A 24,950-nucleotide genomic window follows, 5' to 3' on the forward strand; every position below is an offset into this window, starting at 1 on the left:
AGGACATGTCATCCAGAGGAATAATAATTAAGGACATCATTTTAAGGGCATTGTTTTTTTCCACCTACGCAACATTGGAAAAATTAGGCTAAACTATGCAGAAAAACGTTCTTATTATCAGTCGTGTATACAATCTGTGTAATATTTTTACATTTATTATTGCCCTGCTTCTGTGAGTTTCTATTATGTGTTGATATTTTTGTTGCTGTCTCAGTGTTTGTCTCTGTCCATTTAACTCTTTCAGTCACTCTCTCTGTTGCACTTTATCAGCCGAGGCGGTTGCAGCAGCTGTTCCTTCAGGAGTCTGGTTCTGCTCGAGGTTTCTGCCTGTTAAGAATGTTTCCTTGTTGCCAAGTGCTCGTCATTGGTGAATTAATGTTGGGTGTCAGTAAATAATAAAAGATTATAGTCTAGATTTTGTGCTCTATGAATAAAAAAAAAGGATCAAATGATTCACTGAATGACTGAGTAAACATACAATCATCTTACACGCAGAAAGAGAGCAACTGGGTGTGAGGGTGTTTCTTGTCACCTGTTGTAGGTAGAATCTTGTTCCATGAAACTTGTATATCCCAAATTTCCCCCCGGTGATAGAGTATTTCTGATTCTGTTATAGCTATGGTATGACTTTGTGAGTATCAAGCAATGACTGTATATATAGATGGACGACGCGTCTCCATCTGCTCTCATTGTACGAAGGTGATGCCAAAATAGCCCTCTGATAGGCGCTGCCATCTTGCCGAAAAAACAGCAAAGATCCCGCATGCCGGCGTGTTTAACAGCTTCTCTGTGTTGGTCTGAGGTTAACGTTCACAGGTATGGAAACTTCAGTCACTGCAGTGATTGTTTTAGTTACGTTACCTCTCACCGTTCGTCCTCCACTCTGCTCACCCGGAACAGATCGACTGCAGGAGCCTTATTTGTCAACAGAGCTGTCAATCATCATTTTTACAGCATCAAATAACTAATTCAAAGTAAACTTGTCAGAAAAATGAACACTTGGACATAAATCAGCATGATAAGAACTAATTATAATGACAGAAACCATTTGGTGTGTATTTTGATTTTGATTTGGCTTTATGAGCTATACTGCAGCCAGTCAGCAGGGGGCGCTTGAAATGTTTTGGCTTCACTTTTAGGGAGGTGTCAAGTCGTCCATCTTCTTATACAGTCTATGGTATCAAGTGGCTTTGCACAGTTGGTGAGAGCTGAAGGAACTCAATCATGAGAAAATCACTGATCCAGGAAATGTTTATTTCTCCACTCACTACTCTTCTTTTGGCTAATTCTGTAATGCCAACAATGCACAAGTTGTGTAAGTTTTGTAATGTGTGGTGATATAGGTTAGTTAAACAATAATCTCAATTTACAGGTTCTACATAGTCGAATAGTCTACATAGTATAATCTGTACGCAGGGACGTGGACTTCCGGGAAGGCAAGTGTTCCGGTTTCTATTTGAACTACGCTCGTAGTGCTAGTAATATTGACCAATCATGTATCAGCAGGCTGCGTCGTATGCAGGACAAGCAGTCCATGTGGAGAGCAAAAGCAGGCTGAACATAATCCGCTGTAATGCCATCCTGGCTCCCGTCAGCGTGATCTGACGACGACTTAGCTTCATATTAACCTCTATAAACAGACATCTGCATGCTAACAGCTAACAATCCGTTCTAGACCAAAAATTTAACTTGAGATGAAATCCCCTGACGCTGTGTGACGAAAGCCGTTCAGATTTCCCAACTTCCTTGAATGCATCAGATCAATCCGACCTCCTTTCAACAAACGAGCATTTTAGTAGTTTTCTTCTCCTCTTGACGACAGACCTGACAAAGCTTGAATTTTTACTTCTTACAAATCTGCATCATGATGTTGAAATTTGGGTAAAGGTAATACCCGTTAATAACAAGTTAATCACAAGGAAACGGTTTCTCTTTCTGTAACAATGCAGAACGCGGGAAAGGAAGTCGTTTATCGCTTACCGCCCGGCACGTTCACCGATGATTCCAGAGGCTATATCGTCTCAGACTATAGCCGATGGGATCCGAGATTGGTTAAACAATATCCTGCGAGACAAATTGTTTTTAAATGTATGTAAAAACTTCAAAGAATAATTGGAAACAAGTGTTGTATTTGGCAGCAGGCTGTCAGTGGTAACAGAGAGTTACTTTCAATTTCTCTCTTAAAAATATATCTGGTGTTGTGCCCCTGAACATGACACATTTATTACAGTTATCCAGCTTTTGGTTATGGCAAGCAGGAACTGCAACAACAGTTCCTCTCAGAAACCATGTGTCATTCTGATGCTTTAACTGAAACAAAAAGGCATGCCGGACTACTTTATGTCTTCAGGAGTTATTCCAAACCTGTCAGCAACTGCAAATCTAGACATTTCTGAAGCCAAGAAGAAAGATTCTTAAAAGTTAAAAAAAAGATTATTTGTCTTTCCAAACTGTCATTATGACAGAAACATACATCCTCCCCTCAGCCAGAGGAGGAAGTGAGGTTGAATGCATGCCATTATGTTCAGTGTGTGTGTGTGTGTGTGTGTGTGTGTGTGTGTGTGTGTGTCTGTGTGTGTGTGCGGGCAATTGATGCACCGGCTCTCAATGTCATGTTTCTATCATTTGTCTCCCTTGGAAACAGAGAGGAAGACTTAAAACCCCAAAACAAACTGGAGGACATCTGGACCTGTTTCTCTTTCTCTCTCCTACACCCCCCCCCCCACCCCCCCCAATCACCTCACCCCCAACCCCCCCTTGTTTTTCTCATATTCTCTCTCTCTCTTCTCTGTCACTCTCTCGGGGCTATCAATCACATTGGCCATGATGGCAGCAAAGGCTGTAGGTGGTCATGCCGACAGCAGATGGCTCTTTATCGCTGGAGCCATGGCCTCTCCATGACAACCGCAGAGAGCAGGAAGTGACACATCCAGCCGAGTGGAGAAAAATTCATCTGGACAGGACAAACACACAATCACACACGCATGCACACGCAGGCACACACAGGCACACACAGGCACACACACACACACACACACACACACACACACACACACACACACACACACACACACACACACAGACAGAAGGGTATAAGAGATAAAAGGGTGCGGAGAAAAGGGAGGTCCAAAGAGCATCCAGTGTATGACATAATTTATCTCTTTGTCTTTGTTTTGTTTAAAGTGAATCTTTGGTGCTCCAGTCAGTCCACCGAGTGTTTCATGGTTTTAAGTGTTGACTCACCTTTTGTGTTTTCTCTGTCTTTAATGGTCCTGTATAAAAACCTGCTTTGTTTCATTTGAGGTGTATACTCCCCTCAATTAAAAGGAAATACATATTGTATTTTGGTTATACAATCCATTTTGCAATCAGACCCCAAACTTCAATACACATGTCACAATTTGACTATTGTCATAGTTAAGCTATGGACACGAACGTGTCTGTATTAGAATCTGTATTAGGTGTCTTTAAAGTGTCAAGTTAAAAAAAATATTTTTAAAGCTGTTTACAAAAACAACAAAACACTGCAAGCTGTAAAAACACACTGAAGCCCTTAGCTGATATGCATCTATACATTTTATTTAGGCTACTCGTTTTCCCGTGATTACGAGTAGGCCTGATTTGCGGTTGTCTCCCATTATAACAGATTAATTTGGCCCATTATCTCGAAATAATAAAGCTGGTTTTCTCGTGATAATGGGATAATTTTCCAGTGATTTAGAAAACAAAACATCAGGCTGGTCACTGTGATTTTACAGACCACCACATGCCATGCTGCCATTGCCCACACTAATGAGGAAAATTAAGCATGTTTCTATAGGACTTCTTACACTGCCAGTTCATTATTACGCGGGATTATTAAGGGGGAATGGTGGGGACGAAGTCACTCCGCCTCTGAGCCGGCATCGGAGGTAGTAACAGAAGCCTTTTTTACACTGCGGTTCCGCCTCAGCACCGTAACCATGCTCCGTCCTCATGCCACCTTTGTCATTCTTGGACGACGCAAAACCAGCGTAAAGCCCAAGTGTGTGTTTATAAAGTGTTCCGGCGTTGCGAAAGCAAAAGGTGCGCATGGTGTAAACTAACAGTTTCAGGAGACCTCAACCCACCATTCCGCCTCCGTGCGTTCTACATAGAAGACTGAACGTAACAGAGGTGTTATAATCCCGCCTTGAACTGGCAGTGTGAAAAGCCCTAGAGAGGTAACACGAGAAAACAGAGTAAATAAAATGTATGGATGCATGTCTGCTAAACAAGGGTGACTACATATAAACTTTATGTGGCCTATTGTCCCCTGTAGTTATTAGGAATTGTAGTGTTGGTTGTGTACCTTGTAGATGTGTTTTTCCTTCAAGTATTGTTGAACTTAAGAGGATAACGGGACTCCAAGGAACACGCAACAAGCTTGACATTTACTATTGACTTCCACTGCCATCACACACCTCTGCTGATGCTAAAACATCTCGATCTCGATCCAGGGGATGGATTCATTTGTGGTCAGGAAAAATCGACAATATTCACTCTCCTTTGAGCTTACCTATTCCTGTTAGTTTGAGTCATTGTTTCTACAAAATATGGTCACCACGTGTGATGAAAAGGACTTTTAGGGCTACAGGGCTTTTCGACCCTCTCTGTGTCATCCAAGCCCAGTGGCTCCGACTGAAGTTGTACATTTTTTAAAAACAAAAAAGTTCATATATATATAGACGGTACTGTGCAAAAGTTTTAGGCAGGTGTGAAAAAATGCTGTAAACCAAGAATGCTTTCAAAAATGGAAGTGTTAATAGTTTATTTTCATCAATGAACAAAATGCAGTGAATGAACAGAAGAGAAATCTAAATCAAATCAGTATTTGGTGTGACCACCCTTTGCCTTCAAACAGCATCAATTCTTCTTGGTACTCTGGCAAACAGCTTTTGAAGGAACTCAGCTGGTAGGTTGTTCCAAACATGTTGGAGAACTAACCACAGATCTTCTGTGGATGTAGGCTTCCTCAGATCCTTCTGTCTCTTCATGTAACCCCAGACAGACATGATGTTGAGATCAGGGCTCTGTGGGGGCCATACCATCACTTCCAGGACTTCTTGTTCTTCTTCACACTGAAGATACTTCTTAATGACATTGGCTGTATATTTGGGGTCGTTGTCCTGCTGCAGAATACATTTGGGGCCAATCATACGCCTCCCTGATGGTATTGCATGATGGATAAGTATCTGCTGGTATCTCTCAGCATTGAGGACACCATTAATCCTGACCAAATCTCCGACTCCATTTGCATCGTAGCGCTCTCCAGCACTTCAGGAACAAACAGCCTTCTGCTACAGCCAAATATTTCACATTCTGACTCATCAGTCCAGAGCACCTGACTTTTTTCTGCACCTATGTTTTCGTGCAGAGTTGAGTCGCTTGGCCTTGTTTCCATGTCGGAGGCTTTTTGGCTGCAGCTCTTCCATGAAGACCACTTGTGGCCAGACTTCTCCGGACAGTAGATGGGTGTACCTGGGTCCCACTGGTTTCTGCCAGTGCTGAGCTGATGGCACTGCTGGACATCTTCACATTTGGAAGGGAAATAAGCTCGATGTGTTTTTCATCTGCTGCACTAAGTTACCTTGGCCGACCACTGCGTCTACGATCCTCAACGTCGCCCGTTTCTTTGTGCTTCTTCCAAAGAGCTTGAACAGCACATCTTGAAACCCCAGTGTGCTTTGACATCTTTGTCTGGGAGAGACCTTGCTGATGCAGGATAACTACCTTGTGTCTTGTTGCTGTGCTCAGTCTTGCCGTGGTGTCTGACCTGTGACATGAAACTGTCTTCCACAGCCTCACCTTGGTAGCAGAGTTTGGTTGTTCCTCACCCAGTTTTAAGCCTCCTACACAGCTGTTTCTGTTTCACTTAATGACTGTCTTTCAACCTACATGTGAAACTGATGATCATCAGCACCTGTTTGGTATAACTGGTTGATCAGACACCTGACTATAATCCTACTAAACCCCTGCAAGAATTGATGCTGGTTTGAAAGCAAAGGGTTGTAACACCAAATATTGATTTGATTTAGATTTTTCTTTTGTTCGCTCACTGATCATTTTGTAAATTGATAAATATAAACAATTATTATTTATAATTCTGAAAGCATTCTTAGTTTACAGCATTGTTTCACACCTACCTAATACTTTAGCACAGTACTGTGTATATTTGAACAAAACCACTGTCCACTGAATTATGAACAAAAATACTTAAACAGGAGACGATAATGTAATGTAATTATTTTCTATTGTTATAGATTTAAAACCATTTAATGAGTATTTGGGGCAGCAGGATGGTCTCTGTGGCTTTAAGTGAAATAAACTACGTGTGTGTTTGCTGTAATAAAGAAAACATTGAGGACAACAATGAGGGTCCTTTAGTTTAATTTCATAGAGGGAAAAATAAAACAGGCTTAATCCACTCTAACAATCTAATTATACTCTGCTTCACATAATAGTAAGCATCTGCTATTAAAAATATTTGTTTTAAAACAAATTTGAAATGTTTTTTGTAAAGTTTTTGTATACTCAAAAAAGTTATGTAATTTAGATTTTATAACAAACATAAAAAGTGTAACTGGGTGTCAGCTGCAAGTGTAAAGGTAACCCAGTGGGATGTTATGTAGCTCCACTGGGTAACCCTACAGAGTCATCATGTAGCATTGTGTTTATAGCAAACAGAGTCCTCTTAGCGGTGGTATGCTAACTGAACTTCCAGGAGTAAACTGGTTAGCAAAGCACTTTGTAGATCACCATTCAGAGACCACTGACGTGAATATTTTCAGATGGCAGGGCTCCTGCTTCCTGCTCTCATTCTGCTTCAGACGGCTCAAACATATAGCTCTCCCTTATGTGGATAGTATACCTTGTCAATCATACATGAGCTACCTTAGGCTTTAATAATGTGATAACAGGTGAAGATCAGCAGGTAGTAATGCATTCCTATAACGTTTGGGGACTCATGAGAGACACGTACAGTTTTAAAAAGTTTAACATCAAAGTAGCAGAAGAAGAAGAGATATCCTGACCTTAAGTCACTGTTATGGATTAAGTTCCTTAAACCTGGCTCTAATACAGCAGCATCAAAAATGCCCTCATCCTTCAAAGCCAACACTCCAACTTGTAATGCAGGTTCTCTAGTAGAAATATACCGCAGAATCTCAAACCCAGCCTTAGATAAACGTGATGACATCACTGGGGTTATTTGTTTCAAATAAATAAATCAATAAACTCCTCCAGAACCACAGACTACATTATGCAAAGTGCTTTCACAAGCTGGGTCACACTCCTCAAGACCGGGAAACTGAATCTTGCTCAGTAAAATTGGTGGATTGTCCCTTTAATGTGGATTTTTCTCATTTGTTATCCAGGTTTGAAGATGTTGATTATCTTAATGAACAGTATGTTGGACGACAAGGCTGGATATTCACTAATCTGGGAAAATTCCTGACAAGTTTGCTGGCAGAGCTCAGCCTGGCGAGGCAGAGAGCAGTTCTGATACAGGCAGAGCCATGATGCCAGCAGAGCGGCTTCTGACTGAAGAGCCTTCAGAAACAAAGGCAGGCTTTGTCCAAATATGTCACTGTGCAACATGGAGTTTTGCTCAGTTGCTCTGCTTCTCAAGATAATTGATAAAAGAAATATATGAGCAAACCAGAGTCGTGTATTTAGTGGACATTGTCATGCAGCGGCTTGTGACCGCCTGAATTTGCGCTTAATAATGTTTAATTGCATTTTCTTTAAATATAATGTATGAAGTGTGACATGTATAAATAATGTTTATGGAGTGTATGAACTTGTATCCCTGAAAAAGATTTACTTGACTGGAAGTCTTGTAAATACATTTTTTTTCTAAATTCCTGGAAGGAGCAATGAGGGTAAAGGACGACATGCTGGGTTGGTGTGTGTGTGTGTGTGTGTTATTGGGCGACCGGTGGATTTCACGTCCCACTTCCTCCAGCAAGGCGATTAGGCCAGACGTCTGTCACGCACACTCTCTCCTGTCTGCTAGAGTAAACACACCCTCGCTCACACACTTGTGTTTGTCTAACTATTATAGTGAGGACATTCTATTGACTTCCATTCAGAGCATGCTGCCCATCACTTTTTAAAGACGCGTCCATGGGCTCCAACATTCTCACAAACAGGACTGTGAATCATGACCGTTTAACAAGATAAAAACAAGCTCACTTAAGAAATCACGTGTAGCAAAAAAATAGATATCAAGGCTGGCCATGTCTCTAAGCAAACAGAGCAAAGAACAAATACTGAGGATGTTTTCAATGTTTTTTCACATTACTGAATGACACCAAAATTTCAACTATCAACTTTTTTTCTGCAGAAGAAGAAAAGTAGCCTTACCCCATGCTGGACACTGCAGTGCCTCTTCAGTGGTGAACACTGTCATTCAAATTACTCAAATCCAGCCGGGATATTCTCTTCAGAAACAACATTGATTAAAAGTCAGCATTTAGTAATGTTTGACAGCACAAAGAGCAGCAGAACTAAAACCGACAGCTGAAAGGCAAGAGGCAATGGAAAGGCTTTGATATTCATGCTTACTACTTCTGTAGCTGAAGCTTTACAGTAATGTTCTCATTTGTTTGGCCTTATTGTTTAAATATCAGTTAAACGTTATTTTCAAAGTGTGTTGCAGGATAATCATAGTGGGCAACAAGTAAACAAAGTCTCTTATTTGTAGACAAAAACAAGTAGTGGCAGCACTGGTCTTTATTGTTGTTGGTAGAAAGGACAGCAGAAGAGAGACAGCAGATGCTGGGAGGAGAGAGCGGAGATGGCATGAAGCAGGGCAAAAAATAACCACGTTGTCAACAGCCTGAGCTGTGTGTTTTGTGATAATCAGCAAATGTCAGCATGTTCATATACTAAACCTATACATGAACATGGTGAACAGTAGACCTTATATCTGTTCTGCACATGTTGGGGTAACATTGGGAGAGAATAGAGTTCATGGTACCTCCCCTCAGGTAAAGGCACGTTATCTAGACTGTGATATTTGATGTGAAATAGACAAAATCAACCATCAAGGACAACAAACAAAAAACGCCTGGATATGTATCGTGTATGTAAAATGGACTGTACTATACAGCGCTTTTCTAGTCTTTGCAACCACTCAAATTACACTACATGTCACATTCACCCATTCACACACTCATGGCAGAGGCTGCTACGTAAGCAGTCAATCAGTCATCAATCAGTTTGGGGTTCAGTGTCTTGCCCAAGAACACTTCGACATGTAGCCTGAGGGAGCTGGGGATCGAACCTCCGACCTTCTGATTGAAAGACATCCGACTCTACCACTGTTATACCACGTTTTCATATGAATAAGTAGCCGGAAAGCAGCAGACAAGAATCGGTCACTGACGTACCTCTATAACATTTTCATTGTGTGTCACAAGTATGGCCTCATGCTTCTGCAGTCTACATGCTGAAGTATCCTTGGGCAAGATACTGAACCCTGAATTGCTCCCGGAGGCATAGCCTCCGTGTGTGAATGTAAGTGAATGACCTGCTGATAAGTGACCTTGTATGACTAAATTAGTGTATGAATGTGTGTGTGAAAGGGTGAATGCTGACATGTAGTGTAAGCTCTTTGAGTGGTCAGAGGACTAGAAAGGCACTATAAAGTGCAGTTCATTTACCATTGACATGCATCATCAGGTATTAAAGTGTGCGTGCATGATTCTAAACTAACGCTTTATGAATTAACAAACTGGAAATATATGGATGAAAGAAAAACTCTTCTGCCAATATTCTTTTTAAGTCCAAAATAAGTTGAGAATAAGTGAACCAACCGGCACCAGCCAGGTAACTTCAGGGTAACTCAGGGTTAAGTTTTCAGTACAGCGAAGCTGGTTCACTTCTTACCGGGGTAGATCCCCATGGTAACTAATGCTGAACACCTGACCTGCTCCGGAGCAGGTTATGTTGGAGATTACAGATCAACCTGAACTAAACACCACCTACTGACCAATCAGGTCTCTTGATTCAGGAGCTCTGTGAGCAGATGGTGAGAGGGAGGAGGGAGAGAGAGAGAGCGGTAAAACGCTTCCACTTTACCGTCTGATTTTATGACATATATTCATTAAAGATATTTATTGTGCTTTACTGATACTTCAACAATAGAGACTGATAGGAACACTGAAGCCTGAAGTACTGTTGTACTCTTAAGATATAAAAGTAAGCATTCGCACTGCTTTAAACTGTGGTTTTCTAGGCTGTTTATTTGTATTTGCTCCATGTGTCTGTTTGATACGGCTGAGAGAATACGGTCTAAATCTGTCATTAACGCAACGAAAATAGATCTGTGCAACGTATTAATCTAATGGAATAGGCTACACGAGTGTTATGATATATGGTGCTCTAATGATGGAGCAGTGATAGCTACTATTATATTTGCGCATTTACACAGTCTGCATTTTTTAGCTGTATGTCCTTCCTGTATTCAGCAGCTGCAGCTGAGCGGATTTTAGTCTGGATAATGTGTCGTTTCTTCATCTCTTTCTAAAATCACAGTTTGCTGTGAGTTTGTAAAAGATGCTGATCAGCTGACGGCAGACTCGCACTTGTTTAGATTGGTCATTTGCTCCAAACCACGCCCCTTTAATGTGAGCGCGCTCAGAGAAACCCTGGGTTGACTTATCGAGTTGATAACCAGCGTTGTGTGACCGTTTAGCACGATCTCCCGTGTCAGGTTAGTGAAGCCAGATCAGGAAGAGAGACCCTGGGTCTGTCTCGCTTCGTAGTGTAGGCGCCAGGGTGGGTTGGCAAAATATGTGTTGACTCTGTGTTTTAGTGCTTTAAGATTTAGGTCTGGTGATTGTTTTTAAGAAAGTGCAATAAGTACAGAATATATTTACAGACAACCAAACATGCCTTTCAGTTTAACATACACAAGTTTAGTTTAAGCTGGTAGTTCTGTGGTACAAGAAAAGAACAGCTCATATCAAATCTCTCTCTCTCACACACACACACACACACACACACACACACACACACACACACACACACACACACACACACACACACACACACACAGTGGGGTCTGGCTGTCAGTTTGTGTTTTGTCAGCAGCTCTAGTGGGGGAGAGACCATTTCTGACGGCTGGCTGGAGTAGTGCGCACAAATGTCCTGTTTTTGTATTTCACCTCCGTTTGACCTGAAAAGTTTGTTGAGCTCTTCCTGATTCCTTCATTCACACTGAACATTCAAGCACCACTGTAATTTATGTTGCCATGAAAGTCTTGTGATAATTCAAGGATATCTATGCCATTTCCTTGAGAGAGAATTTCAAACATTAGACAAGATGTTTATATTTTTTTCAACTTTTATTGGTCAAAAGTTTAATCACACTAGTTTTTGTTGAATGACCTAATTGCTTCACTTAAAACAAACGTTATGGTAGCCTTCCATAAGTTTCTCAAAATACGGTCCCAAAATGTCTCACAGAATTGTTTCTCAGGTTTGTTTTATGTATGTATGTCTTTGTCGTATGTGAAGCGTTTCCTCACAACTCTGCAGTTATGCTTAGGGTCCTTGTCCTGATGGACCCCCTGTTTATGAGGCCAGTTACCAGGCTAGTTGTTGCTCATGATGACTAAAACAACCCTCGACATTATGCAGGGACCCCCATGCCTCACATTAGGTATGGTATGGACACATCACTGATTATTGTGCCCAAACATTTTATTTTGTCTCCTCTGACAGAAAAAGCCTCGTCTATGGCTATGTCAGACCTTGGTGACCTAGGGCTCTTTTAAAAGTGGATTGAGTGCATTGGTACCTTATGCTTCCATTTCATTGACAAGCTCCTTTTTGTTTTCTTGGGGTTCACATGAACCTTCTGGGCACAGGTGCATTCAGCCGTGGGTCCTTGTGGGACCTACAGTCGTATGGAAATGGCTCCTAAGCATGAGGAGGGCCTAATTTGTTTCTAAGGTCTTGGCTAAGTTTTTTTCCCCCATTGTATTAAGTGCAAAAGGCAGCGTCTCCAGGAATAGACCCCGACATACAGGTGTTGCCCCAATTAGCAAGTGTGAGTATTGGCCCATAAGCCTACCAATGTAATTCCATCCATTTTTGGAAGCTGGGTGTATTGAATATATGTCCTCAACTGTGTCTTTATCTACCTACCACTTAAGGAAACTCTCTCTTTCAATATCTAAAAGGTGCCGTCATCTACAAAGCTAAAACACTTCCTAACCTTACATTGTTTGTCCAGCAAAAACAAAGAAACCCTCCAAATCCATGGACTTCTCTCACTACTGGCAGTGCCATAGAACAATTCTTGTAGGAACGGCCCTTTGTTCTGTTTGTATCTTGCTTGTGCGCACAAGCTCAAGCTTATGCAGGTGAGGTCCATTGGTAGGCACTTTGTGGCAGCAACACGCAACATAAGCAAAGGAGATGACTTTTACATAGCATCCAGGGATATAAAATATGTAGGTTGCAAAATCTCCAAAAAACTGCCTTTGCAATTGTCAAGTGTCAATGATACTCTGATGCATTTTGGTAAGAAACACTGAATGTAAACCGAAGGTCCCCATAGGGTTACCTTTAACTCAAGGTTCACTTGCTAGCTTTAACAGTGGAACCACTGTAGTCTTCACCAGCTCAGTTGCTATGGAGTTAAGATTATTTTCCTGGTTTATTAATTTACTTTCTGGTTTTCACTCCAAATGACCAAAGACCACTAAAAGTAATAAATGAATAACTTCCTCAGGGAACTGTTCAAATTCCCTGACCGTCCGTGTGTGTAGTGTAAAAAAAAGCTGCATGTTCACGGGGACCGCCGAGCGGGTAACAACTGGGGTTAAAGTATTATTAATCGACTTATTCTGAGTTGAGTTCTGTAGTGCGATCAGAAGACTTTCTTCACAGTGAACATAAAAATGGGAAAAAATGATGACAGTGAAGCTGAGGTTTGGTTTCCTAGGCGAATATCATGATTCACTTTTATTAAAAGCATCATAGCTACAATTCATCATACATGATGTCTCAAGAAACAAAACAAAAAACAAAATGACAAACACCCAAAAAAGAAGGAAAAAAAAAAACATTTACATGGTATGTCTGTAAACTTCAAGGCTAGATAAGAATTTGAGGTAATGCTCTTCAGCTTGCTGGCTAAAAGTAACAAAAAGTCCATTTTTCAACAAAGTAGCTAAGTAATAAAGGTACCTGATTATTTTTACTCTTTAACACCAGTGCATCAACAGGAACAGAGTGAGACAAAATTGATTGCAGTACTTATTTGTCATCATTTACAGTTTAAGTTTTTGTTTTTCTATTCATACGACACTTGTGGTTATTCATATAATGTGTGTGTGTACATGTGTGCGTGTTGGGAGATCGATGTTGGAACATTCAAAAGCTGCCTTGGTTATTGCTGTCTCAGCATCAGAGAGGAGAATGAGGGTCTTTCACAGAGAGCGTGTTCCAGAGAGCCAAAAAGGATCTCTCCCTCTCCATCCCATTTCTCTCTCTCTGCATCCGCTGGTCTGGCTGTGATAGCAAATGTTAATAAGACCTGGCCACAGTGTGTGTTTGACTGTACTTTTAAATATTTGAACCAGTAGAACCACCTGATTTATCTCAGACACTTGAACTGGCCTCAAAAATGGAAAAAAATCAAGCCCCACTCGCACTTTTCAAGTATTTCAAAAAAGCGACCAGAGTTAAACTTCATATTGAAACTTGTTAATTTCCAACTCTGTTGAAAATGTGTCTCAGTCCTGTTTTGGCCAGGCCTGGTGTCAGTGTGTGTGACTAGAGAAACAGTCTTTAAAGGGAAGGTCACTAGGAAGCAGCACTTGGTCTGAAACTATCGGAATATGAAAATAAAAACATTAATAAAAAGGATTTTAAATGTGACAGCGACCGGGAAAATAAACCTTCTGACATGCTCCCTTTAAAGAAGAAACCTGAAACATCACATCCCCGTTTGGACCACTACTCCAAATCCATTCACAGAAACCTTCAAACGGGGGCAACAAGTTTCAGCAGCATGCAGCGGACCAATCAGAAAGTCTGATTGGTGGCAGGCCCAGCCTGCCTGCCACTCAGAGGCCTACTCCAGCTGCCTGGAAAAGAGTGATACAGGATTCAGATGTGGTAGTGGAAAGATTCAAACAGTGTGGGACTGGGTTTAACAGTATTGGTTTAGTGTGCAAGCACACAGATACACACAAGGAAAACAGCTTTAGGAAGGAGTCCACACAGAAACAGTCAGATAACAGACAGGGTTTAGGGGGTTAGCGTGTGTAGTGATGGACCTCTGAATGTCAGAGTGTGCTTGTGTGCACGTATTGATCAAGTATGTGTTGGGATGTGTGTTTGTTGTTGTAGTCAGTGTGAGACTGAGTTTCAGGCCAGTCTGGTTTCATCTTCTCTTTCGAGTATACCTGGTCTGATATGTGAGAACTAAATATCTGCTCTGAAACAGAACAGCTTAATCAACCTCCAATAACCGCGATTACTGTTGCAGCAGCTTTGTCAGACAGACAGCCAGGTTAGCTGTAATGCTGTAATTCGAGAACTGATGTGAGAAAAAAACGCCACTAGAGGGCCTCTTTTGCTGAGATGCTGCCAACAACCAACAACAACAAAACAGTCCAGAAGAAAAAGGAAGCAAAAATCTAAAATAAAGATTTGAGAGCTGAAAGCAGCAATAATAATAATAATAATAATAATATAACAACAATGGTACTATTGAACCTTGTAAAGTCCTATTGGGGAAGGGGGAGTAAAGTGTGGGTGCACCGTTCATAGTGCACACAGGCCAACCAGACAGGGAGAAAGGAACAGTCTTTGAAAAGCAGCCAAGCTCTGTGTGACTGACTGTGAGGATTCTCCTGACAACACTAACAGTCAGAGATTTAACTTAACACACACACACACCTCGGCCTCTCTGACGCATAGTAAAGATACCTGGCCAAAAATGAACAACAAATAGTGAGAAAGAAATCATCAACAACAATGTAAAGGGGAAAAAAACAGGATTCATAATAGTTTGGATATTTCCGGTGGAGGTGTGTAAACATGGTGAGGGGGAGGAGGGGGGTGGGGTGTTAGAGGGTAGGAAATGTCCAAGGTCGGTCAGTTTTGTGTTTCATTTCAGTCACTCTTGTCCTTCTGTGGAGACACCGCTGCGGCCGCCTCCTCTCCTCCTGTTCTGCCATCTTCCAGGGCTGAATCTTCGTCTCTCATCTCATCCGTGCCACCCTCCTTGTCCTCAGCCAAGTCACTATCTCCACCCTCCTCCTCCTCCTCCACCTCCTCCTCCTCCTCCTCCTCTTCCTCTTCCTCATCCTCTCTGGTAGCTTTCAACACCCCCTTCTTCTCTTCCTGGTCTCTAGGGGGATTTGTGGTCAAGACACTGCCACCCAGTGCGCCAGCCATGACGCTCTGCAGCTCGGCCAGGGTGGAGGCGGTGGGAAAGCCAGGCAGGCTGATCCCCCCAAGGCCTGGAGGTAGGAACATGGAGGGGTATAGGAGGCCAGGGGCCATGGTGGACAAGAGGAAGGGGTTGAATGCCAGAGAATTGGCAGACATGCCGGCTGCAGCTAACAGGGCTGCAGCATCACCATTGATGGATGCCTCAGCTGACGAATCAGCAGCAGGGATCTGTGGAGTACTGTTGACATTCTTAACGGATTTCTCCTTTTTCTCCGACCCTCCCTCATTCCCTTTCTCCATCTTCTTTTTCTTCTTCTTTACGCCTTCATTTCCCTCTGCCTCCATCTCCTCCTCCTCGTCATCTCCAACCTCATCACAGTCTTCATTTCTCTCCTCTTCTTTCCTCTTTGTCACAGTCTCATTATTCTCTTCTTCCATCGTTCCGTTAGTGTTCCCTGATGCTGTGGCAGCGGTGGAGTTTGATGCAGCAGCTGCGGCAGCGGCAAGGTTGCCGCCGAACAACCCGCCTAGGCTGAACATGTTAGGGAGGGCAGCAGCCATATTCGGCAGGCCTCCCATGCCAGGCAGCATGAGTGGCAGCATGGAAGCAGCGGCGGCATTGGCAGCAGCCTGCTTGGGGTCGGTTGGAGGGAAGGCCATGAGACCAGCAGCCAACTGGAGAGACTGGAGGCTCTGGAGGGATGACAGGTCCATCCCCCCAAACAGACTGTTCAACAGCAGAGGGTTGATGCCTCCTGCAGAAACAAAATTAAACTCTATAACACTCTTAGCACAAACACAGGCACTAACTGATATGAAGTAACATGGGTTCCATCATTTACTGGGTGATTTCTAAAAATTGATGGGTAGAAAATCAAGATACACTATGTTGGAAAGTACAGAAATCGCTAACACGCTCGGGGATAGACGCAGTGTGATAACGGATTGCTTTAGTTCTTACCTGCAGATGATGCCGCAGTTGCAAGTGATGCCTGGGCAGCCTGAGCCACTGCTGCTGCCTGCGCAGCAGCCGCTGCCTTGGCAATCTCAGATTTTGGTCGTCGGCCCCGACGACGGACGCCCTCCTCCCTAACTACAGGTCCAGTTAGAAGCCGGTCAAACATGGCTTCTGGGAGGAAACCCTGTGTGGAGGAGGAACTTAGGTTAGAAAACAATTTCATCTCATGATGAAACTCCAAGCTGGAAACGTTGAGCCCAAAAAAACTAAAATGCAGTTTGCATTTGTTTTCGCTTACTTCTTTACAAACAGGATCACTAAAACTAACAAGCAAGTTCTTAAAACAGTCCATGGTTTTGTCTTGTTTACTTACCGACTGTTTGACAATGTCCGTCCAATCAGGGGCAATAGAAAACTCTGGGTTCTCCAGTAACCATCTTGGAAGCTCTTTCATTGGTGGAGCCATGGCCCCACCCATCTGAGGAAGAGAGGGATGAAATTTATCTTGGAAATTGGAAATCATACAGAAAGAGACAGAAAAAATAATAATAAATACTAGAGCTGTTTAATGGAGAGTCCTCGTATATCAGCTTACCTTGCGTCCGTTGCGTCTGTTGACCACAGGCACTCTCTCTTCTCCAGTCAGGGTGTTGATGTCAATCTTGTTGGGGTTTCGACAGCGGTGGCGCTTCTGCTTGGGCTTAGAAAACTGAGACAGCAGTAAGTCCTCGCTCTTCTGTAGTTTAAGAAAAGAGAAAAGAGCGCGTCAATGACGAGTGGCTTTGAGAAAATCTTGCTGAACAAGAAGACAGCAAGAATAAATAGGAAAAACAACTTAAATGGTTCACAAGAAAAAAGTACAAATGTTGATGAGAAATGTATTCAAATAAATGAAAAAAGAGGATGACGCACTGGTGTGAATCCAGCCATGTCTAGTGTGTATGTAGGGTGCTGCCTGAGCCACTCTCCCAGCTCTTTGTTAGAAACTGCTGCCTCGTCCTCCTCCAGACTGCCAGAGGCAAGTGACCTGGCACTAGGGCTTTGCTCGGGGACAGTTCGGGATCTGTGGGCATGGGAAACACCCTGAGCCCCCTCAACACCTGAAATCTTAGTCTCCTCAGCATCATCCTGAATGTCCAAGAGAAAAACAGGATTGGGGAGAGGGAACGGTGCATTTAATAAAGATACTTGTACTTGAAGTGTTTGAATGGACAGTAAAGTTGACTAAGACTACATACCCCTCCTGCTCTCTTGTTGCCCATGAACAGCAGCTCCAGGCCCTCCACATTTTTTCTGCGGCCCCGCCTCCTCCTCATGATGGGGAGGTCAGCCTCCAGTGAACCATTGGCTCTGTGTCCAGAGGGTGGGGCTTGCTGCAGCAACTCCATCTGAGCTTTGAGGGAGGGGCTTGTCACCAGGGCACTGGGGAAGCCGGCTAATGAGGGAGAGGCCTTGTGGCGATGATGCATACCCTGAGCAACAGATCAGATTGGTCAACTTAAAACACTCGATTTGGTGAAATGTAAATATTACAATGACATTCAATTTCTGGCAGAGCCATGCTAATAGACCGCACGTGTTAGTATGAATTCATGTTAGCACCTTGGTGAGGTCTATAGCGTGACTCTGGGTCTCAGCAGCAGCGTGGCTCTCCCTCAGCTGGGCCACCATCTCCATCAGGTTACGTCTCTTGGCTGCCCTCTCTGCCTCAATCTCGATCTTCCTCCTCCTCCTCCTCCTCTGTCGAGGCACCGTCAGGCTCAGTGCATCATCCTGCAACATTAGGCAACAGTTAACACCTGCGTGTGCCCGACAACAGTTTAACTGTTACATTGTTTTACATTGCTAGTGCTGAACTAGCTGTTGAACACTGCAAAACAAAGTAGCCATTATGTTAAACTCTGATGGGACATTTTTAAGTCCAGTACACTGTGCATTGTTTTGAAATGGGTGACGAGGAACATTAGCAGAAGTTTAGAGGGGGGTCCGGGCCACTCTCCCCCAGGAGAAAAAAAATGTTATTTTAATCCGCTAATGAAGCCCTGTGGAGTGTTTCAGGTTAGAAAACTAGGAGAAAACAACATTTAGTTTTGATATACAAATAAGTAACAAACTGGAAAGAACTCTTTCACTTCATTGTCTACAAGGAGTAATAAAACAAATGGGTAACAAAAAGGTTCTTGTATCAAAATAAACCTCAAAGCCAAGGAGTGAAAGTGCTGAATGACATGACGGGATTATAGTTATTGATGCATTCATGTGTTCATCACCTTAATGTTGCCTCTTTAATATTTTCTTTATTTTAACATTACTTTACATGGATGGCATGTTAATTTCCCCACGGTGACCAGTTAGGCTTTTCTTGATAATTTATTTATTCATTTAATTTTGTATTGTTGATCTGAATTTGTTAAGTAACTTAATCTATCATTTAAACGTAGTTTGGTAAAAGTACAGTTGATGCCTCTTAGATGTAGGCGAGTTATGTTCAGAGCAGGCTAAGAAGAAGTAAACAGGAATTCCTGAGTATATAAAGTACCTCAAATACACAAAAATATGGAACTGGAAAAAAATGTAATTCGTTACTTTCATCACCGAGTTTCATAACGCAATGAAGTTAGCTCATGCTAAGCTATGTAGCTAATAAGAGAGTCGGCTCCTACAGTCAGCAGCGTTATTTATGCTGCTTTCAAATATTTATTGTCCTGTAGATCACCTTTTCTCATTAAAGTTATCCCGCTGAGTCAACACATGTAGGCACGATTTACTTTGTAAATGTGTAAGTGGCACCAATGTAGGTCAATGATAAATAAAACATTTCAGTTAGTTCTTCAAATAAATTCATAAACCCGAGACTTTACAGGCTCATGTGTTTCTGCTCATGTTGAAAACATTCAGCACACTGAAAACATATCCCACATTTCTGTGTTTAGGAATCATGTACATCTTAACTATGTTACTGAAGCTGGCTGAAAACAAAAGTTCAACACATTTTATAAAGTGGTCAGTAAATGTAGTGTAAGGAGTAAAAACTACATTTTCCTGTGAGATGTACAGTGTGTTAGAGGATAAGAATAAAGTAGCTTAAATGGAAATACTCATGTAAAGTACCTCAGAATTATACTCAACATTAATTTAGTAAATGTACTTAGTAACTTTCCACCACTGTTATAATGAATGCTAAATTATCTTATCTGCTGGTAGCAAGCTTTAGTTAGTAAACATTTCTCAAAGTTAAAGCTGTTGTGAGGAACATTTGGTTTGTGTTGATTTTGGCGCCCCCTGTGGACAAAACCATAACTCATCTCTTTGCTGACTTTGTCCTGTACATGCTTAAGCTTTAACTGTAAATATTATGTATTATTATGTAGCTGCCATCACAATTCACAACTTTTGTTTTGAGACAGTTTTTCTTTTGAGCAAATATCCAAATATTGGACTTCCTCCTCCCTTTCTCCTCTCCCTCCTCCATGGATGTCATCAGCGCACAGCTGGTGTGTCCAGTTTCCAATGGTGTTCTAGCGGCACTTCAAAAAGCCCTCTGGTATTTTTCTGTTTTTATCGGGCACCCCCGCTGGTTCAGAATGAAAGTGGGCCAACTGAGACGCACCTTAAACGTGGGCCGATGTAAATCCCTCATATTTGTCCGAGACTGGCCTGAAGTGGGCCAACTGAATTTCTTTTTCCTTTCTCTCTTTAAATATTCTTTTCCCTTCAATTAATGGGCTGCTCCAACCGGCCCTCATAGCGGCCCTGGTGGTCCTGATGGTTAGGCCGTCATTGCGGTACCGTATGAACCAGTTATGTTGAATTGACTTCACCGTCGTTAGTTAGTTAGTGGCGTGCTCTGCCGTGTGTGCAAGTGTGAGAGAGTGCATAAGACACTTACATGAACCTGGGGTAATGGTGTCTTCTCTTCACTCCCACTGTAAGGTGTATGGACGCCAGCCATCGTAAGCTCAGCCAGGCTCCGCCTCTGCAGTGGGCTCTCTGTCGTCATGGCCACGGCCGCTGTGGTTACTGTAGAGCCATGCCCTGGCAACATGTTGCTGGGGAAGTCAAAGATGTGGCGTCTATTGACAGGCCACTTGCCCTTCAGGACAGCCTCGCAGATGTTATCCATCCTGTTGATCATCACTCGGTCCTGAGATGGGCAGTGAGTAGAGAAAAGTGAGGGACTGGCCAAGAGTTTTGCCTTTGTTTGAAACTTGAAAGCTTATATTAGAGACATGTCAGTGTTCTTGTTTCATATAAGTGGACTGATCATATTTTACTAATAATCAGTCATCTTGAAGTACATTGTAATGTCAATTTTGACCGCACTTCTACCATCAGGTGTTTTTATTATGCATTGAACTGATAAAAATGTTATTCTTGTCGAACTATACATTTTGGGAAAGGGTTCCTCTGAGCTCAAGTTGATGTCTTCCAAGGCCTGGTCTAATTACAGTCCAAATCTAGAGATCATTCAGTTTACCGCTATAAGCCTTGTTAAACAGCATATTAACACATATGCACATCTGGAACCCTAAGAAAAGCAGCCGAGTGGATTTTTGGCACGTAGCTTGAAATCATTTGCCTTATTATTCGTTGACTGACTTATCAGTTGCATCTAATCTTCAGAGCTCTAATTAAAAATCATTTGCACAAACTTCTTTGTTTAATTGACAAGAGCTTAACAGCAATTGAAAAAAACAGCACAGAAGAAGTGAAAGGAGTCAGTGAACGATCACTGGATTCTGTTTGAGACTTACCTTTGGCCAGAATGAAAAGCCATAGGCACGCTCCTGTAATGCTTGCAGTGCAGAATTTTCAGGAAGATCATCGGGGCAGAACCCATCCCTTGTCTCGTTTTGGGCTGACGTGCTCAGAGAAGCGATGCTCTCCTCATCAAAGTTCTTCTGCTCTGATGCAGCACTCGCTGTAGAGAGAGGGAAAGCCATTCTTAATTAAAACCAGTTTCTAAATCATTATCAAGGGATCAGATCTCATTTTATCCCCTGCCCCTGAAACTTGGGCCTATTTCTGGTGTTTCCCTTCCTAACTTAGCAGTGTTATAATGAGTCTGTGACAGCGCATGGCATCAGCAATGACGAGGGCCAACAATAAGGATGAATTAATTGTTAACAAAATGGATTAAGATTAACCAGGGTACAGTTATCCAAGACATCTATGTCGTGTAGAAGCTACATTAACAAATACATTTTTTTCTCTGGAAAACCAAATCTAAAGTTTAAAAACTGCCCCCCCAAGAGATCAAAGCCTTTACTGCCTCAAAACAAACATCAAAGCAATATGCTGTGCCTTTACCTTCAGCCTGAGAGGATTTCTCTGATTTGTCATCTTCATCCATCCTCTCTTCTTCCTCTTCCTCTGGGCTTTTCTCCGTGTCAGCTGATTTAAGAGATTTCGGAGACTCAGGATTCTCCCTGTCCTCTCCGTCTTCCTCCTCTGCTGTCTTGTTGTCTGGTTGTGCTTTAGGAGAGGAGTCAGGAAGTGCCAAGAGCTCAGCAGCTGTCTCCTTCTCGTCCCTGAGAGTGTCAACAGGAGTCAAACTCTTCTTCTCTTCGGTCACGCCTTTTTCTTGGTCATCTGCTTGCTTGGAAGTTATATCTCCTTCTCCACTATGCTCCTCTTTCTCTACCTTTGTCAGTGCCTCCTCTTCTTTCTTAACCTCTTTTGATGTTGAAGCAGTGACTTCATCTTTCACTTCTCTGAACTCTCCTTCGTTTTTTTTCTGGTCATCAGGAGTTTGAAGAGGATTCTTGGTACATGGAATGTCTCCTTCTTCTGTTTCCATTTTCATCTCAATATCTGCTTTAGCTTCTTCAATCTTCACCTCCGTCTCTTCTCCTCCATCCTCCTCTTTAGTGGCATTAAGAGCAATTTTGGCAGCAGCTTCAGCGCTGGCCAGCTCAGCAGGGGTGAGGAGGGGTGCAGGGGTGCTTTCCACTGCTCCCACTGTAACTTTGGTGATCTCTCCATGGGCTCCCATACCCACACCAGTTCCTCGATGGCTGGTAAAGCGCTGATGGGCCTCCAGAAAGGCCAAGGTAGGGTCGTTTAAGATGTGATAATCAGTCCGGCTCACGCCGTGTTTAGAGGCCCCCAGGAGGAGGTCCCGGTCATGCCGGCCACACTCCCACCACTCTGGGAGGTCTGTTGAGGGCTGGCAGAGTTTGAGGCGCTCTGAGAGCTGAGGATGGGGGAGGACTTGCTCTCTGATGCGGCGGAGCAGCTCGATGCGGTACAGGGTGCGTGAGGCACGCTCCTCTGTGATGGGGTCGATGATCAGGGTTGGGTCTGGGAGTTCTGATGATTCAAGAAAACAAAGAAAGTCCTCAGTAAGAAAATCAACTTAGTATCACAACAGTCCATTTTTTTTAGATTTCCAAGAATCAATCCAATTTTTTTTTTTCACAAACCTATTTCAGTCTTGACCTGCATTCTGCAGACCCGTTTACACATGGCAATGAAGGAGTAATAATACTTCTCCAAGCTCTCATCTGTTTTCTTGTCCAGTCGAGCAAAGGCCCTGAACTGTGTCCAATCAAACTTCTGATGCTGGGTGTCAAAGACCACTCCAAAAGTGGAAACTACACGGTAGAAGTCGGCCTCCTCGCGGCGAGTCCATCTGACAAAGAGAAAAACTTGTGTGACACTCAGTTCAACTATCAAAAGTAATGTGATCTCTGAATTAGCGTCGAGGTATGATGATCTATATTTATAAAGTACATTTCAGCAACAAGATAACAAAAGCATCATGACACAGGGCAAAAGAAACACATTATTAAAAAGCAAGATAAAATATAAACAGCTAAAACAGAAGCTATAAAAGTTACAAAACTTATGAATAAAAAAAGTACAGTGATAAATAATTGCAATAGTTGTTAAAATAAATGTATTTAAGTCATTTAATAAAATAATAAAGGGTGTGGAATACTAAATTATATATTGTTATTACAAATTGTTATGTATCCATATTCAAGTGTTGAATAAGCCAGTAAACCTTGTACTTATGGGACATTAAACGCAACATTACCTTTGCCTTCTTTCCTTGTAGTACATCGCTCCATCAGCCATCAAGGAGCTGGCGGTTACCACTGGTGATGCCTCTGGATTGAACTGTGCACCTTTAGCAAAGTAAGCACTTCCTTTCGCCAGATATGGGCTTCCTTCTGTCATGAACACCCCGGCTCCATTATGGATATAAGCAGCCCCCCCTCCTGTTTCAGTAACCATGGCAATCGAAGGCAGGAACTCCCTGCGTCGCCGTCTGCGACCATCAGGCCGATTCAGGGCTTCCTGGCGGAGCTGCTCTCTGCGGTTAGAACGTTGGTAGGCCGTGATGAGGCGACGCAAACGGGCTGTCAATGCTGAGGCTGCCGGCCAATAGAGTCGCTCACTGGAGCCTGAAGCTCTGCCCAAAGGCGGCACACTTTCCCCGGATTTAGCTACAGCGAACAAGGAACGAAGAAGAGAAAGAATGCCGTCAGTATCCTCAACGTTGTCTTTTCACTCCTCATTACACATTTTGGTAGAATAGGATTAAAGTGAATGTCAAGAATCTCTTCAAAACTTTATCAGGGCTATGACTAGAAAGCCTGTGGCAGTAAACTACCGCGGTTACTACAGGACCTACTTCACGAATGCATTTAAGTGAGGCATCTTAATATACTTGTGTTATGTTAAAATGAGTCTTGCTGAGGTATTAATATTTTGTTATAATCCAAAGTGTTTTACTTTATGGACTTAGAAATTATTCTGCGTGTAAAACACCTTTCTCCTCTTCCTCTCTGGTTCAAAGTTTACCTTCTGCTTCTCCTTCCACAGTCTCATCCTTGTCATCCAGTGGAGAGTTGGTAAAGTCATCCATATCATCTTTAAAAGGCATCCGCAGTGGCTTGTACTCTGGATCCTCATCCTCACTGTAAATTTGGGGAGTGCAAGCAAGGAATTTAACATTTTCAGGTCATGGATCTGTAAACTGTTTAATAACCAAAACTGATCGTCTTTGGCTGAAAGTATTTGAAGGTGGAAATGCAAAAATAAAGAACCATTTTAACTTGAGGAATTTAGAGACAATCACTTCCAATAAGAATATTTCATTGACAGGCATCACACTGGTGAAAAGCATTATAATTTCAGTTGACAGCAACATAAAAATAAGATCTTTAAGATAGACAAATGTGGGCCTACAGCCACTAACATTCATGTCTTTTGAAATTGACAAATTCAAGGCATTCATAAAATCTGACCACTATTTTACAACATTTTTAATGACAGACAGATGAATGCTACAAACGGAGGGGGAAAAAGAGAAAGGGGGAGTAAAGGACCTGCTCTCTTACCCCTCTACACCATCTGCCATCATGTCCGAGCCCCTCTGCTCAGCAGCGATAGCCTTGGCGTCCGGCATGCCCACCCTCTCCAAAAAACAAAGGGCAGGGTCAGCTCTCATCGAGTTGTACTTCTCATAACCTAAAGAGGAACACAAATACATCTTATCGAGAGGTGTAGAGACTTTACAGCGGATTTGTGTCACAAACGA

General features: G+C 42.5%; 1 protein-coding gene across 1 annotated transcript in view; it reads right to left on the minus strand.

Moving 5' to 3' along the window:
- Positions 1–12,976: 12,976 nt before the first annotated feature.
- Positions 12,977–24,950, minus strand: part of chd7 (chromodomain helicase DNA binding protein 7) — a 78,846-nt gene continuing 66,872 nt past the window's right edge. Inside the window, exons 28-41 of the mRNA XM_069684029.1 lie at positions 24,751–24,880; positions 24,212–24,327; positions 23,442–23,853; positions 22,825–23,033; positions 21,710–22,711; positions 21,154–21,320; positions 20,289–20,543; positions 18,002–18,172; positions 17,638–17,871; positions 17,312–17,527; positions 16,995–17,135; positions 16,773–16,877; positions 16,403–16,583; positions 12,977–16,196 (exon numbers count right to left, since the gene is read on the minus strand). Of these exons, the coding sequence (XP_069540130.1) occupies positions 15,160–16,196; positions 16,403–16,583; positions 16,773–16,877; positions 16,995–17,135; positions 17,312–17,527; positions 17,638–17,871; positions 18,002–18,172; positions 20,289–20,543; positions 21,154–21,320; positions 21,710–22,711; positions 22,825–23,033; positions 23,442–23,853; positions 24,212–24,327; positions 24,751–24,880 (4,376 nt within the window). The 3' untranslated portion in view covers positions 12,977–15,159. The remainder of the gene's footprint in view (positions 16,197–16,402; positions 16,584–16,772; positions 16,878–16,994; positions 17,136–17,311; positions 17,528–17,637; positions 17,872–18,001; positions 18,173–20,288; positions 20,544–21,153; positions 21,321–21,709; positions 22,712–22,824; positions 23,034–23,441; positions 23,854–24,211; positions 24,328–24,750; positions 24,881–24,950) is intronic.

The sequence above is a fragment of the Semicossyphus pulcher genome, unplaced genomic scaffold (genome assembly GCF_022749685.1).
Source record: "Semicossyphus pulcher isolate SPU_LCO1_2020_fin unplaced genomic scaffold, fSemPul1.0.p SCAF_7, whole genome shotgun sequence".
Taxonomy (NCBI): domain Eukaryota; kingdom Metazoa; phylum Chordata; class Actinopteri; order Labriformes; family Labridae; genus Semicossyphus; species Semicossyphus pulcher.